The sequence below is a fragment of the Morus notabilis genome, unplaced genomic scaffold (genome assembly GCF_000414095.1).
Source record: "Morus notabilis unplaced genomic scaffold, ASM41409v2 Scaffold359, whole genome shotgun sequence".
Taxonomy (NCBI): domain Eukaryota; kingdom Viridiplantae; phylum Streptophyta; class Magnoliopsida; order Rosales; family Moraceae; genus Morus; species Morus notabilis.
The window spans coordinates 613-15,812 of record NW_010365790.1 but is presented as its reverse complement, the minus strand read 5'-3'; the positions used below and the strand labels follow the sequence as shown (position 1 = coordinate 15,812).

General features: G+C 32.1%; 1 protein-coding gene across 1 annotated transcript; it reads left to right on the top strand.

The window, feature by feature from the left end:
- The first annotated feature begins 5,432 nt into the window (after positions 1-5,432).
- LOC21391577 (cycloartenol synthase 2) lies at positions 5,433-13,469 on the top strand. Its single transcript, XM_024172611.1, has 18 exons — positions 5,433-5,749; positions 6,488-6,673; positions 6,973-7,062; positions 7,229-7,423; positions 7,552-7,636; positions 8,109-8,275; positions 8,656-8,844; positions 9,105-9,218; positions 9,595-9,717; positions 9,828-9,950; positions 10,026-10,124; positions 10,508-10,564; positions 11,105-11,151; positions 11,238-11,381; positions 11,575-11,752; positions 12,032-12,112; positions 12,921-13,004; positions 13,121-13,469. Exons 1-18 carry the CDS (start codon positions 5,552-5,554, stop codon positions 13,238-13,240), a joined length of 2,280 nt encoding a protein of 759 aa, XP_024028379.1. The 5' UTR covers positions 5,433-5,551; the 3' UTR covers positions 13,241-13,469.
- Positions 13,470-15,200: the final 1,731 nt, after the last annotated feature.

The window sequence follows — 15,200 nt, the reverse complement described above, 5'->3', positions numbered from 1 at the left end:
AACACTACAATATATATATGTGTGTGTATGTATGTTGATAAGTGTGTGTATGTGTGTATACATATGAAACGATATATATATATATATATATATGTGTGTGTGTGTGTATGTATACACACCTTGAAATGGATTGAAATTAGCAGTCTCTCTGGTAGTGGCGCTGGTAGAGCAAAGGAGGATTTTGTCTGATTAATAGCTTTTCGATTAGGATTTGGTTCTTCTTCAAAAGGACAGATTACCCATAACTAAATGATTAGTGGGGTAATGTATTAGTGAATAGAAATCACCAACATCAAGAGAAGTCTAGCCTTTATATGTATAGACTTCTCTTAAATCTTGATGTTGTATCACAATTACCGGAGCACCCTCATAAGTTCGTTAGTTTTTCTCTTGTCATGTATCCCCAAGGTTGTATATAGTAGTCCCAAACTTTATCCGGTGTTAAATATATTATATATATGTCAACTTTCATCAATGAGGTATAAATTCAAACAAAAAATTGCATTTGATAATATATATATAGGTGTACGTTTATATATATAAATATACACACATATACACACACACACACACACACATATATATATATATATATATGTTGCTGCAAGGTATATAAAGTGCCTGTATATGTCAACTTTTCAATTGATGAGGCGTAAGTTCAAACAAAAGAATGCATCTTATGTAATATATGCAAATACGTGTATATACATTATATATATATATATACACACGTGGAATCTGAGCTGCTTCTCGAAGTCTTGCTTCATCCCTGACATTTCTGAAGGGCATTCATGATAAAGTCTAAATTAAAAGAACTACTTTTGCACAACTTCGAAGCTGGACAGATAAGTATATATGGTTGGGCCATCGTATATGGGGTGAAATTAAAAGAAATTATTATACGACAATATGTACAAATAACAAAAAAAAATACAAATATACTTATAATTTAACGATAATATCGCTTTATCATTGTACATGCAAACAAAGTCGTATCATTAAAATAATAATAATGTCACTATCATCATTATTAAAGCTACATAAGCTAAACATACTTGAGGTAAAATACTTCAAAATTTAAAATGAAACAAAACACCACCCCACACCCCAACAAAAAAAAAAAAAAAAAAACAAATATAAAAGCTGCCATAATAAATGATAAATACACAATACCATGTAAGAAACAAAGATATATAAATGTCAATTGAACAAGAAAGCTACATGTTATTATATAATACAATAAAAACCTCTATAAATTAATTTTCTTACGACCATGGAACTTTATTAATTAATCGAGATATATTAATGAATGATTTTTTTTAAGTCAGAACCGGCTAAAAGTATTAATTATTGAATTAATATCGATATTATACTATAAATGTCGTCACTACTGTCCAAAAATTAGGATGTAATGAAAATACGCGAGTCATAAAGAACCCGTCTTTTTTTTCTGAATAAAGAACTCATCTTGCACAAGTTTGAGGAAGTTATAGGCAACAATACAATTTTAAATTCCTAAAAAATGACTTAAATTAAGCACATAGGAAAAAAAAATACATTAAAAGGTGTTATTAATGCCTTAAAAATCTCCACTACCTCAGAAAAGAATTCAGCAAATGGTTCTATATTTGTTAACCTAAAATATCAAATTCAAAAAATCAACCATGTACGTGATATGTCAAAATATTAACCCTATTTGTCAATTACACTTGCCAGTTCAGTCGTTTTTTGCAATTTTTTTATATTCTACAATATTGAATGGTTGGGTTTTCATAATTTTCTTTACTAGGATTACCATATGGTTCGAGTATAATACAATTATAATGTTGATCATCCAACAATTTCTTCTTCTTCTTTCTTTCTTCTTTTTCTTTCTTTTTTTTTTTTTGGTAAGAAAACGGTGTTCATTCAAGAATTTAGTTGTCATTGTGGATCCCCAGTCCCCTTTACATATAATTGTAGATAAAAAGAAGAATTATCACAATGCATACGTGTTAGAGTGGTGATAGGTGGCTCCATTAAAATCGGATATCAATTATATTATTACCTGTAAAGTACCTAATTATTATTTGTAATTATTGCCTCCATTTGACCTTATCATAATCAACTAAAAGCATCCCTTTGAGGTCACTAAAATGAACATCGCAACCTTAAGAGAAGAAAGTAAACAAAATATTACAAATGATAACGGATGCATGGGATAATATTCACTTTTAAGCTTCTGAATATTTGATTTTCAACTAAATATTTGTATATGACCCATCTTAATGTAGTAGATATTTAATGAGAGGATACTTCAAATTTGGTAAATAACCCCTACTATTCCAAAATAGTAAATTGTTGCATCACATGGGCTGCTTGCCTGTAGAATACATTATTTATTACGTGTTTTATTGTACTTACTAATTGTTCCTTCAATATTACGTATGAAAATTTATGGATTCATTACAAAAATTCTTCTTGAATTATACCCCTTATAAATACACTTTATCCCTATTTTTAAGATGTAACATTCATTCTCCTGAACAATAAAATATTTAAAAAAAAAAAGCTCTTTCCATTAGTTTTTTAACAGAAATGGATATTTAATTGGTTATTTTGAGCTTTTTTTTAATAACTGTATGATTTAAAATTTAATTTGAATTTAACACTAATTTAAATTTTTAATTGTGAACCATCCATTATTAAATAAATGAAGTTAAAAATTTTATGATTTTTTTTGGTAGGATAAACATATTTTTTAAATGAAAATTGACATTTATTATTAACTAAATGAAAGTTAAAGATTTTATGAATCTTGTTTTGGTAGAATAAACATACTTTTTAATAGAAATTGACATTTAATTAAATGTAAGTTTTTTTGAATATTTTTTTAAGTTAGAAATAAGTAAATGAAAAATAAGAAACTTTAACTTGTTTTGGTAGAATAAACATACTTTTTAATAGAAATTGACATTTAATTGAATGTAAGTTTTTTTGAATATTTTTTTAAGTTAGAAATAAGTAAATGAAAAATAAGAAACTTTAAAAAAAAAAGGAATTATAATTGTGAGGTGGGAGATTTACTGACTCATTAAGGAGCGACGAAGATTTATTTTTTTAGAATAAATAATTAGGGTGTGTGGGTACAATAGTAATTGTGCTCAAAATTGTTTAACAAAGGCTATTATTAATGCGACACGTGTAAAAATTGTTAGATTTCTTAACGGATGAGGTAATTTTGTTAACGTTTTATTATTTAGGAAAAACAATTATTACGTATTAAAGATCATTGAGCAAAGTGTTACAAGGAGTATAATTGAGAGAGAATTTTTGTAATTAATTTATAAATTATTAATGATACGTTCACTAATATAGAATTTGAATTGAATAAATCGGATTCTTACCATAAAAAATAAATCTTTATTGTCATTTAGGGAATCAAATAAAGTAACAATAAAGTTTTAGAAGAGTTTGAGTTTCACAATCAAAATCCCTTTTTCCTCGTGAAAATATTGGAAGTACCTATCCTTTTTTTTTTTTTTGGTGTGAAAAATATCATCAACGACATAGCAAAAATAATAGGAAGAAAGAGACAAATACTCTTTAAAATGTATGAGTTTAGATTTGTATCCCTCGCTATTAATTAATATTTTTTTTCATCAAGTAACTATATTAATTAAAAGAGTATTAATTAAAAATAAAGAATAAAAATATAAACTCATGCACTCTAAAAATAAGTTCAACAATTTTCTTAAAATATAATATTTGCTTAAAGGGTATCAAATGAGGCCATTTAATTTTATAATTGGTTTAATAAGCACATCAATGAAATTTTAAAACATAATTTATTTGTTTCTAATATTCCAATGCCTTTAATCAGTGAAAATTTATCATTATCAGTGATAAAATCGCCATATATGCAAATACTATAGCAAATTTGTCATATAACAAATTGAAAAATTCACACATTTTATCACGTGATAATACTATTGTATTAATACAATATATGCAATAAAAATACTAGTGATGATGAACAACAACGCTCGAAAATGGTAAACACAACCATCTTGATATTGTTCTAGCAAAAACATGCATTACATGTTCACTTGTAATCATTGCCTTGGAAATGCCACTTTGCATTAGAAATGTGTGTAGTTTTTTGACAAAGATTAGTTCTTGGTTTAAATAGACACGTTAAAGAGTGAGGTCATGGTTATACCACATTGTTAAGTCTTTATTATTGTTACATTAGATTAGATTAGCCGTTAGGTAAGCTTAGTTTAGCTTTAGTATTGGAATATTGAATGGTTTTAGGCTGTCATTATCACACGTGACACTGCTAGTGTTGCACTATTCTAGAAGACTATTATAACTAGAAATAGTTATGTAGAATCCGCCAACTACACCCATGTAAAAAGCATCTCATTTGTACAATGCATTGTTTCATTTGTGTACATATGCGGTATTATTGGTAATGAATATTCTTTAAAACCGTTCGATTGATTCAATCTGCTGCTCTAGATTGCATTTCCATGGAAACATAATTTAATCTAATTAATAATAAGAATTGAAAAGCACTATTAAAAAACATCGGCGAGGACATAATCTCGTGACGGAATTGTGACCTCGACACGAGGACATGATCTCGTGTTGGAATCGCAATGGGCTCTGACCTCCGTCGCGAGTCGCAACCTCAACCTTCCTCACGAGAGTCACGACCTAAGTCGCAATGGGTCGCAAATAAATTGTGACCTCCATCGCGATGGGAGCCAGCCAAATATTGAAATAAAAATATTTGTACGATTTCACAATAAAAAAAATCTTTAGAAACATAGGTAGAGATGTTGGAGTGAAATATATTATTATAAAAAATGTTAGCGTTATTTTTTATCATTGAGGCTTGTTCATTTCACCGATTTGAATTTTCAGTTTTAAATTTTTAGAGTAAAAAACTCTCAGAAAATATAACATCTAACTTTTTCTGCTATAATAAAAAATTCTTAAAAAATATCACATTTCAACTTAAATTAAAAACTCATATTCACAAAGTGAACGAGGCTTCTATTTATTACTTTTAATGGAATTCACGTGTTGAAAGAAAAGAGTTGCGTTAATATTCCTCTTTTTCTATTATCATGCATTTCTCCACGGTGATCTTCTTACGTGAGTCAGCAGATACTGAACCTGAATCTGCAGCTGGCCCTGTCCTTGTCTCTGCCAGCTTCCGCCTCTCATTTTCTCTCTTATTTATTTTTTTATTATTATTTATTCATTTTAAAATTTTAAAATCTGTTTATTTTATTATTTAAGTTTAGAATTAAATTTTTTTATAATAAAAATTTTTTATAAATAATTATATTTAATTTTTTTTATTATAGTAAAAAATTCTCATATAAAATTATATTTTAATTTAAATTTTAAATTTAAATCAACGAAGTGAACGGAGCTAGACTAATGAAGCAAAATTAAACATTTTTCTTGCTATTTTTTTTCTTCTACAGTGATTTTCCTATCTTATTCCCGAGAACCAAACACTCTGGTGGTCTGGACTGTTTGGTCATCTGAAGAAATGTGGAAGCTGAAGATCGCGGAGGGAGGAAATCCATGGCTGCGCACTCTCAACAACCATGTCGGCCGCCAAATTTGGGAGTTCGATCCAGACCTCGGATCTCCCGAAGAACTTGCCGAAATCGAAAAGGCTCGTCAGACTTTCTCCTCCACTCGATTCCAAACGAAGCATAGCTCCGATCTCCTCATGCGCATTCAGGTTTCAGATCGATTTACTTCGTAGTTACACTTACTCACTTTCGAATTGAAGATAAAATTTTACGACAATGCGTTAATTACGAAATTTCTTTCTATTAGAGATTGATTCCTTGTTAGTCCAAGTTTGATTTAGGATCGGTGGTTTTCCTTACATTTTTACCAGGTGATTTTAAATTTTACGACAATGCGTTTATTGTAAAATTTCTTTTGTTTCGATTATCAAAATCTGTCGATTTATCTCACTGTCTCTCTCTATTTCCATTTTCCTGTTAATCAAGGAAAATATATTCACCTTTAACTGTATGAAATTCTTTTGCTACAATAATCAAGAAATGTATGTTGACCAGTTTTTTTGTCACAATAATCTGGGACTAAATTTTATCTTTTCCCATCTTCTGCTGGACAACCAAACAAAAATTGTTTTGCAGGTGAATCATAGTTTAAAGGTGGAATGAAAATCTTTGATTCCAATATAATACCTTTTTAGTCAAAGTTTAGTAGGGAAATAATTCATCTTTTAATCATATAAAATTTCTTTCCTTAGATCATTAAATATCCGTGGCAAGAATCATTTTTGCTAAATTCAATGGATATTTGTTTTTTAGTGATCAAGTGATGTAACTTGGTCAAGAGGAAGACGGTGAATTTCGATTTTAAATTGCTTCAGTTCAATTTTAGCCTCAAAAGTCAAATGATTTTCGATTCGCCTTAACTTGTGTTATTGCTTGTTAAAATGTAGCTTTCAAAGGAGAATCCATGCTCTCCACTGTTGCCCCAGGTCAATGTGAGAGACACAGAAGATGTTACAGAAGAGACGGTGACTAACACGCTTAAGAGGGCTCTGAATTTCTATTCAACTCTCCAAGCCCATGATGGCCATTGGCCTGGCGACTATGGAGGTCCCATGTTTCTTATGCCTGGCTTGGTATGTCTACATCTTTCTTCTTATGCTGAAACCCAAATTTACATTTTCTTTTGCTCCATGAGAATTTGAATGGTTCGTGATAAAGAAGGGTTCGGGCATTTTCCAAAAGTCACCAGAACTCATTACAGAATTGGCCCATTACATCTTTTGCCAGTTCAAAATAGGCTTTATCAATTGACGCCAAAAAGGATGCTTAGGATTTAGCTGTCTCAAATAGATTTTCAGTTTTGAGCTCTCTCTTCTAATTCCTGCTATTCTTTTTTTTTTTGTTTGTTTTTTTGACTGTTTCAATGAATCAGGTAATTACTTTGTCTATCACTGGGGCACTGAATGCAGTATTATCAGAAGAGCATAAAAAGGAGATACGTCGCTACCTTTACAATCATCAGGCAAGGATAAATTTCTTCGGTCCTTTACAGTTTCTCACGCCCTTCTACGACCCTATTACTATCATCATTTTTGTTTTTCTTTATGATTTTTTTTTACCCTTTTTTCTCCTTCTAGATTGAATTGTACAAAGGCTTAAAATCCTGTTAATACACTATGTAACTGCAGAATAAAGATGGTGGTTGGGGCTTGCACATTGAAGGGCCAAGCACCATGTTTGGTTCGGTTCTGAGCTATGTTACTTTAAGATTGCTTGGTGAAGAAGCTAATGATGGGCAAGGGGCAATGGAGAGAGGGGTTAGGTGGATTCTGGACCATGGTGGTGCTACTGCCATTACATCGTGGGGGAAAATGTGGTTATCAGTTGCGAACTTAACCTTTACTTTGTTGTTGGCTTTAACATTTAGCTTGCTATTTAGTGTAAACAGTGTTTTCAATATCCCAAGTATGCTCTGGCTTTACCGTTTAATTTGCAATGATTATGGTAATAGGTTCTTGGTGTGTTTGAATGGTCTGGCAATAATCCCTTGCCTCCAGAGATTTGGCTTCTTCCTTACTTCGTCCCTGTTCATCCAGGTTTTTATTTTTTCCTCTTCCTATGACAGAAGTATTGGTTACCTTTTCCGTGGCTTCTTCAAACTTCTTCTACTAATGACAATATACTTGTTGATCCCAAAAATGGACGCGCTGGTGGATATAATTTCAAAAATTAGATATGTTGATATAGCTTGCATTTTAAGGTCTATTACTGAAAAATTCGATTATTATCGGCGTTGAGTAAACTGTGTTAAAAATTTGTGTATGAATTCTTCTTGGTTGCAATCTCATTTAACCTTTTATCCATTATTTCTTTACAGCCCAATATATTTTGTGCCTTCAAGGAGGAGTTAAAGTCCATTTATCTTATCTAATATGCTTGTTGTTCAATTTGGCATTGCTTCAGTTAGAATATTCAGTAACAAAATTTTCTTTTTCCTGTTTGTGAATTAATTTTTATATCTCAACTTCACCGCCAGAAAGAAAAAGTAATTTTATTCGGTTTGTGCAGGAAGAATGTGGTGTCATTGCAGGATGGTGTACTTACCGATGTCTTACTTATATGGGAAGAGGTTTGTGGGTCCTATCACACCAACGGTTTTGTCTTTGAGGAAGGAGCTTTTCACTGTTCCCTATCATGAAATAAATTGGGATGAGGCGCGAAATCTATGTGCAAAGGTTGGTCAACTAGATATTTATTTCACAAGCATATTTAATCTTCTAACAAGGGATTTAGTATTTCATTAGTGAAAGAGTAAATAAGAAAAAAAGGGATGTAGTATTATGTTCTAATCTATATTTTTGTGCATGACAAACACTTGGCCGTGGCAATATAAAAACAAAGCTCAGATCTCTATTTGATAGTACCTTGAATGTGATCATAAACCATAAAGAAATGCTATTTGCTTGCAACCATAACAATAACACTTGAAATGGGTTACTAAAGTGAAAATTTTTCAGGTTCTAGTGACAGGAAAATAAATGGAAGCTGCAGACTACAAATTTAATTCCAAATGAACCAAATTATTGACCAAACAAAAACTTTTTTTCTTTTGTAGGAGGATTTATACTACCCGCATCCCCTCATTCAAGATATCCTTTGGGCATCTCTTCATAGGGGTGTTGAACCAATTTTAATGCGTTGGCCAGGGAAAAAGTTAAGAGAAAAGGCCCTCCGTACAGCAATGGAGCATATACACTATGAAGATGAGAATACTCGTTATATCTGCATTGGACCTGTTAACAAGGTACTTGATGTGTCTTAATAGTATTCTTTATTGGATTAAACGTAAGTTAAGGAGAGGTGTTGTTGGTGTTGTTGGTGTTGTTTTCTTTTCTTTTTGTCTTTTTTTTTTAGTTATTTTTGTATTTGTGTTTTGGCTAAGGCGTGTAAGTTTGATAAAGTAATTGAATAACTGTTTGAAGAAACAATATTTGAATCACACACAAAGTTTCGTAACTATTTCCGTGTGGAATGAGAGTTTGAAATCATGATTGCTACTTACAGGTGTTAAATATGCTTTGTTGTTGGGTCGAAGATCCTAATTCAGAGGCTTTCAAGTTGCATATTCCAAGAATCTATGATTATCTGTGGATTGCTGAAGACGGCATGAAAATGCAGGTTGCTTTTATTTTGAGTTATTAACACATTTCCTTTTTCATCATTTCGTGAATGCATCCATGCATCCTTTGATCTTAAATAACTTTTAGCCATGAAAACAACTTTGTAGGAAAAGTTTGCCAGTAGCTGTTCTAGTTCAATAATTACTAACATGCCAGTATTGCTTTTCGTGAAATGGGTAGAGTATAGTTGTAATTTCTTTGAACTTGAAAGAGCTTTGGAAGATTTTATTGCTTAGTTTATGTGCAGAAATTCACTTTATGGGCTTAGTATGAGACAATGTTGAACTTAAATGGATTCCTAAATGGCATTCAGCAAAGTGATATTTTGACTTTCATTTTTGTTGACTATTCGAGATATTATGACTTTATTACAGGGTTATAATGGAAGTCAGTTATGGGACGCTTCTTTTGCTGTTCAAGCAATTATTTCAACCAACCTTATTAACGAGTATGGTTCAACTCTAAGAAAGGCACATACATTCATTAAGAACTCACAGGTATATTTCTCTGTGGTGTTAGTTTCTTTATCAATTCAAGTTGATGCTGCACCCACTTTTCCCTAGTTGACTAGAGAAAGATATTTATGTAATTTCTTTCCTTTATTAAGGTTTCAGAAGATTGCCCGGGCAATCTTGACTTTTGGTATCGCCATATTTCCAAGGGTGCTTGGCCTTTCTCCACAGCTGATCACGGATGGCCCATCTCGGATTGTGCATCAGAAGGATTAAAAGTAATTGTATCTGGCATTCAATGTACACCACTTATTCATTGAATGGTTTGTAATCTACGTTATTTATCTTCTCAGGCTGTTCTCATATTATCAAAACTTCCATCAGATATTGTTGGTGAACCGATAGAGTCAAAGCAGTTGTATGATGCTGTCAATGTTGTTCTCTCATTACAGGTGGGCTGTGTCAAGATATTGCCAATGCATACAAAATTCTTAGACCTTTATTGATATTAGCTTTGTTAGATTTTATTTCTTATCCCAATTGTTTCAAACAGTAATCACTTTGTTAACTATTTCTCTTGAACTGGGAGTCTGAGAGTGCATGTAGAATTTGGTGGGATGAGTTAAAGTTGTTTCGTCTTTTGAAACCCTGTGTCTGCAAGTAGCTAAAATGCCAATTCTCTGCATCTTTTTTCTGGCCTCGTGATTGCTTTCTATTATTAGAGTTTACCGTGTAATTTTGAAAAGAAGATTCTTGTGGGCTCTTGTTCTTTTCTGTTTCTTGTTTTTTTTTTTTTTTTTCCTTATTTTTATTCTTACTATTGAATACTTTGCAGAATGGAGATGGTGGCTTTGCAACATACGAACTCACAAGATCCTACGCGTGGTTGGAGGTAGTCTCCTAAATATTTTCTCATTGTTGTTAAGTGCCCAAAGTTTTATGTTATGTTGTCACTCAGAGATATTGTCTTGAATATCTGCATGATGATTAAGAATTCATTCTGATATCGTGATGCTTTTATGTAAAGCTCATCGTCCTTTTTGACAACGTGTCTCCCCAACCTTGTAAACAAGAAGACACCTTTCCAGTCCCCTTCACCATATTGTATGATAGATGATGTCACAATAATGAAAAGCCAATCATGGTACCCAAAAATAGTTGATTTACTGAAAGAGTCATTTAATAGGATAATCTTGGGAATTCATTTATTGCAAGTTTGAAGTTTTTGTCAATAGTCAATACCAAGAATGTAGGTTTCACAGTAAATGCTAAAAAGTATAAGGTGAAGACCATAATGTGGAGCAGTTGAAGTAGGACGACACTTGTTGCATCCAACTGTGCAATCTAATTTTATTATCTACACTTTTGATCAGTACTTCATACTTAGATCATGTAAGCATAATTCTATTTTATTTTTCTTTCTTATTTCCAGTTGGTCAACCCTGCTGAAACTTTTGGTGACATTGTCATTGATTATCCGTAAGATACCAAAACCTTTAGCTATTTCATTCTCTCTCTCTCTCTCTCACGTTTACCATTTTTACTAACTGTGGTGTTTTTTCTAGATATGTCGAGTGCACCTCTGCTTCCATTCAAGCTCTGGCATCATTTAAGAAATTATATCCCGAGCATAGGCGAGAAGAAATAGAACAATGTATCAAGAAAGCTACTGCATTCATCGAAAAGATCCAGGGATCAGATGGTTCATGGTTTGTCCTGCATTTATGAGTCCATTATTTCTGTCCAATAGTTTCTTTCTGTCTAGTTTATCTCTCTCTTTTCTTCTCCTGATATATCAGCTAACTGTGCTTGGCCAGCCACATAACATGCGTGCTTTACTGAGTGGAAAATGTTTGGTCCATTTTTGCCTTCTCTCTTTTCACGGTTTTATATGCTGAACAGGTACGGTTCTTGGGGTGTTTGTTATACTTATGGTACATGGTTTGGTATAAAAGGATTGGTGGCTGCAGGAAAAAGCTATGAGAATTCCGCTAGCATCCGTAAAGCTTGCAACTTTCTGCTATCAAAACAGCTTCCCTCTGGTGGCTGGGGAGAGAGCTATCTTTCATGCCAAAACAAGGTTGACCTTGTTGTTAATGTTAACATGTTTCTTTCTAATTAAATTTTGTACATGGCTGCAATTTAACTGAAGTAGTTTCTGATCCTTTTTTTATTATTTTTTTCCCTGCACCTTTTTTTTTTTTTTAGCTAGAAAGTGCATAATGTGATTACTATTGTGGTCATTATTTTCTAATAACAGAGATATGTGATTATCCGTTCCTGAAAGATTATGTCAAACCATTGGTGCCCCTTTGTCAAAGTATATTTTGAAATACATATCAGGTCCTTCTCCGTACAGGTCTACTCTAATCTTGAAGGCAATAGGTCTCATGTGGTCAATACTGGATGGGCTGTATTGGCTCTTATTGATGCTGGGCAGGTACACAAAATTCCAATAAATTATACGTCTCGATATTGATGTAACTTGTTTGATGCATGGCATGTGGTTTGCCACGGCAACTTTGAATCTACCTTCTCATTATCCTCGAGTTTTAGTATATTTCAGGAGAGGGATTCTAAGGGCTTGTTCTTTTGGAGTTTAACTTGAATATAATTCTTGAGTTGAATTTGAGTTATAACTTGAGTTGAACTTGTAACTTGAATTTGTGTTTGGTTGTGTACATTTGAGTTATGGTTTGAGATAAGAATCTTTTTGAGTTTGTGTTTGAATGAGTCAAAACTTAAATTTGTATTTAGATAGTATTTTAATAAAAATTCAATGCTAATGAAAAATTTTAATAAGGTATATGGGTCGTGTTTTATTCGTCTTTTCGTTGTCAACGCATAGAAAAAAAAAATCATCTCAATCAGAATTAAAATGAAAAAGTTATAGTATTTTTAAGAATAGAAAAAATACTGTTCATTAATTTGAGTTCGAGTTTCTGAACTCGAGTTGAAGGGGAAACTTGAACTCGAGTTTTAGTTCTAAACTCGAGTTTGAACTCGAATTTAAACTCGAGTTTAAACTTAAAAGAACATGAACTCGAATAAAGTTGTAACTCGAGTTACATTTTTTTGAGTTTTTCACTCAAAAGAACAAGCCCTAAATCTTTCTAAAAGATGTTTTCTTTTGTTTTTCTTTTCAATCTTTCAATGTATAAATTGTTTCCAATCCAGCTGATGTTGGTTAGGATAGTCATGCACTGGTAAACACGGTGAATAAGAGTCACTTTTCGCATGTATGGCAGGCCAAGAGAGATCCGACGCCGTTGCACCGAGCAGCCCGGTGTTTGATAAATTCTCAAATGGAAAATGGTGATTATCCTCAACAGGTAATTCGTTCATAGTATCCACTTTAAGTGGTTGGTATATATATACATATGTTATTGCAGCTTAAAAATTGTGATGGGATGTTTAATATTTTCTCTGTGTTACTTTAAAATGGCAGGAAATCATGGGTGTATTCAATAAGAACTGTATGATCACGTATGCAGCTTACAGAAACATATTCCCAATCTGGGCCTTGGGAGAGTACCGCTGTCGGGTATTACAGGCTCAGGCCCAATGAGTGATAAGCCAATACATGTCTCTTCAATAACTTTTTCCCTCAAGATCTACAATCATAGTACTTATTCTTTCTCCATCTTATTGTAACCAATATCATACATCTACCATTTTGTAGAGCCAAGTAACCAATTTGAAAACAGACAAGTCGTTGAATAAGTTTGGAAGTTTGCGTGTACGATTATTATCATGCTTTATTTATTCTTCTCGCCCTCAATGAAAACCATATATTCTTGGCCTTAACACTGATGTGTTTTTTTTTTTTTTCCGCCTTTAAAAAAAAAAAAAATGCTCACTCTATTTAAAGATATTTTTTAAATGTATGTTAGCTTAATATAAGTTATTCTCTCTCTCTCTCTCTCCTTTCCTTTTTTTTTTTTTTTTCCTTTTTCGTTTCAGAAGTAAAACTACCATTTATGTCCTTTTCTCCCTTACGATTTATTTCTCTATCCTTGTCATAAATTTTTATTACAAGCATTGCTTGCTCCTAAGGTTTTACATAGGCTTCACCACTAACAACTGACTCATTGAGGCATATATAAATTCACTTATTGATTGTATTTAATAAAAATTATTAGAAACAAGTACAACTTTAGAAAGAGTTTAGTAGGTAATACATTTGATATTGTATTTTTAGATTTTTTTTTTATTAATTAGTTTAAGTTTTACTAAACTCTTGGAATAATGAACGGAGAAAGGGAACTAATCCATTAAACACTTAATATCCCACCAGTAAATTGAGAAGACAACAATACTTTTAAATATTTTTCCTATTTTGCACATAAAAGATAAATGGGAGAAGAGGTAATAGCTTATGGTAAAAATTGCTTAAAAGTTAGTGAATATTTGTTTGTATGTAAATTTGAATTTATTACATGGTTAAAATTTTAAAATTAATGGCAAAAATGTATCAAAAGGTTGAAAAAATATTAATAGTAGTAAAAATGGAACACCACATGGATAAAACAAAGTATATTTGCCACTAATTTAAATAAATACGTTATTTCTTTTAGAAAGAATGAAAACTAAAATTATGATACTCCTTATAATTTTAAGAAAGGAGACAAATACTCCTTAGAGTGTATGAGTTTAAATTTTTACTCTTTATTCTTAATTAATAATTTGTTCAATTAAATAATAATCTTAATAAAAAAGGAGAGCATAAGGTAAAAACTCTATAATTTTTATAAAGAAATTAGAGAGGGCAGGGCCCACTAAACAGTCGTAACAGTGAGAGTGAAAGAAATTGTGCGTCTCCAATGGAAATGGGGTCTGTGACTGTGAGCTGCGAGCTTGTCATTGAAGATCGAACCATGGTCGTGTTTATGAATTATTATTGGCAACGAACAAACGTAATGCATATTCGCATTTCATAAACCCACGTACCTGTGCTTTATTGTCAAGCCGATCAGGATGCCGATGAGGCTAAGGAGAATATCCTACAATCTAAAGGCTCTGTCTGTTGATTTCAAGGTTCTCGATCAGCAAATCCCGGATCTAGTTACTCTCTCTTTATTGCCAACAAGCCAGTGGCAGAGCTTGATCAATTTAGACATTATAAAGGTGTTTCCTGTGACATGTTTCACTCTATCTTCCCCTGTGGATTTGGCCAGTGATTTACCAGTTAAAAATGTGTTTGTTTCTTTGTCTTGTTCTCCAACTTCCAGGTCAGGAATAAACCAATTGAACCACCAAAGGAACCTGAAAAGGCTCCATTCTTTTTGCCTTCAGTTCCATCTGTTTCTGGGGAAATTATGTTCATACCCAGTGAGTCAGCCAACGAGGAGGTGAAGAAAGAACAAGTGGATGGGAGAAATCCCATTGACGCAGCTTCGTCCCAGTCTTTGCTATTTCTTCACTCCTCTGTGGAGATGAATAATTGTAAGTATATATATATATATATATATGACATTTTTGTCTGAATAATACAAAGATTAGAAACTTGAATAAGGAATCATTTATTT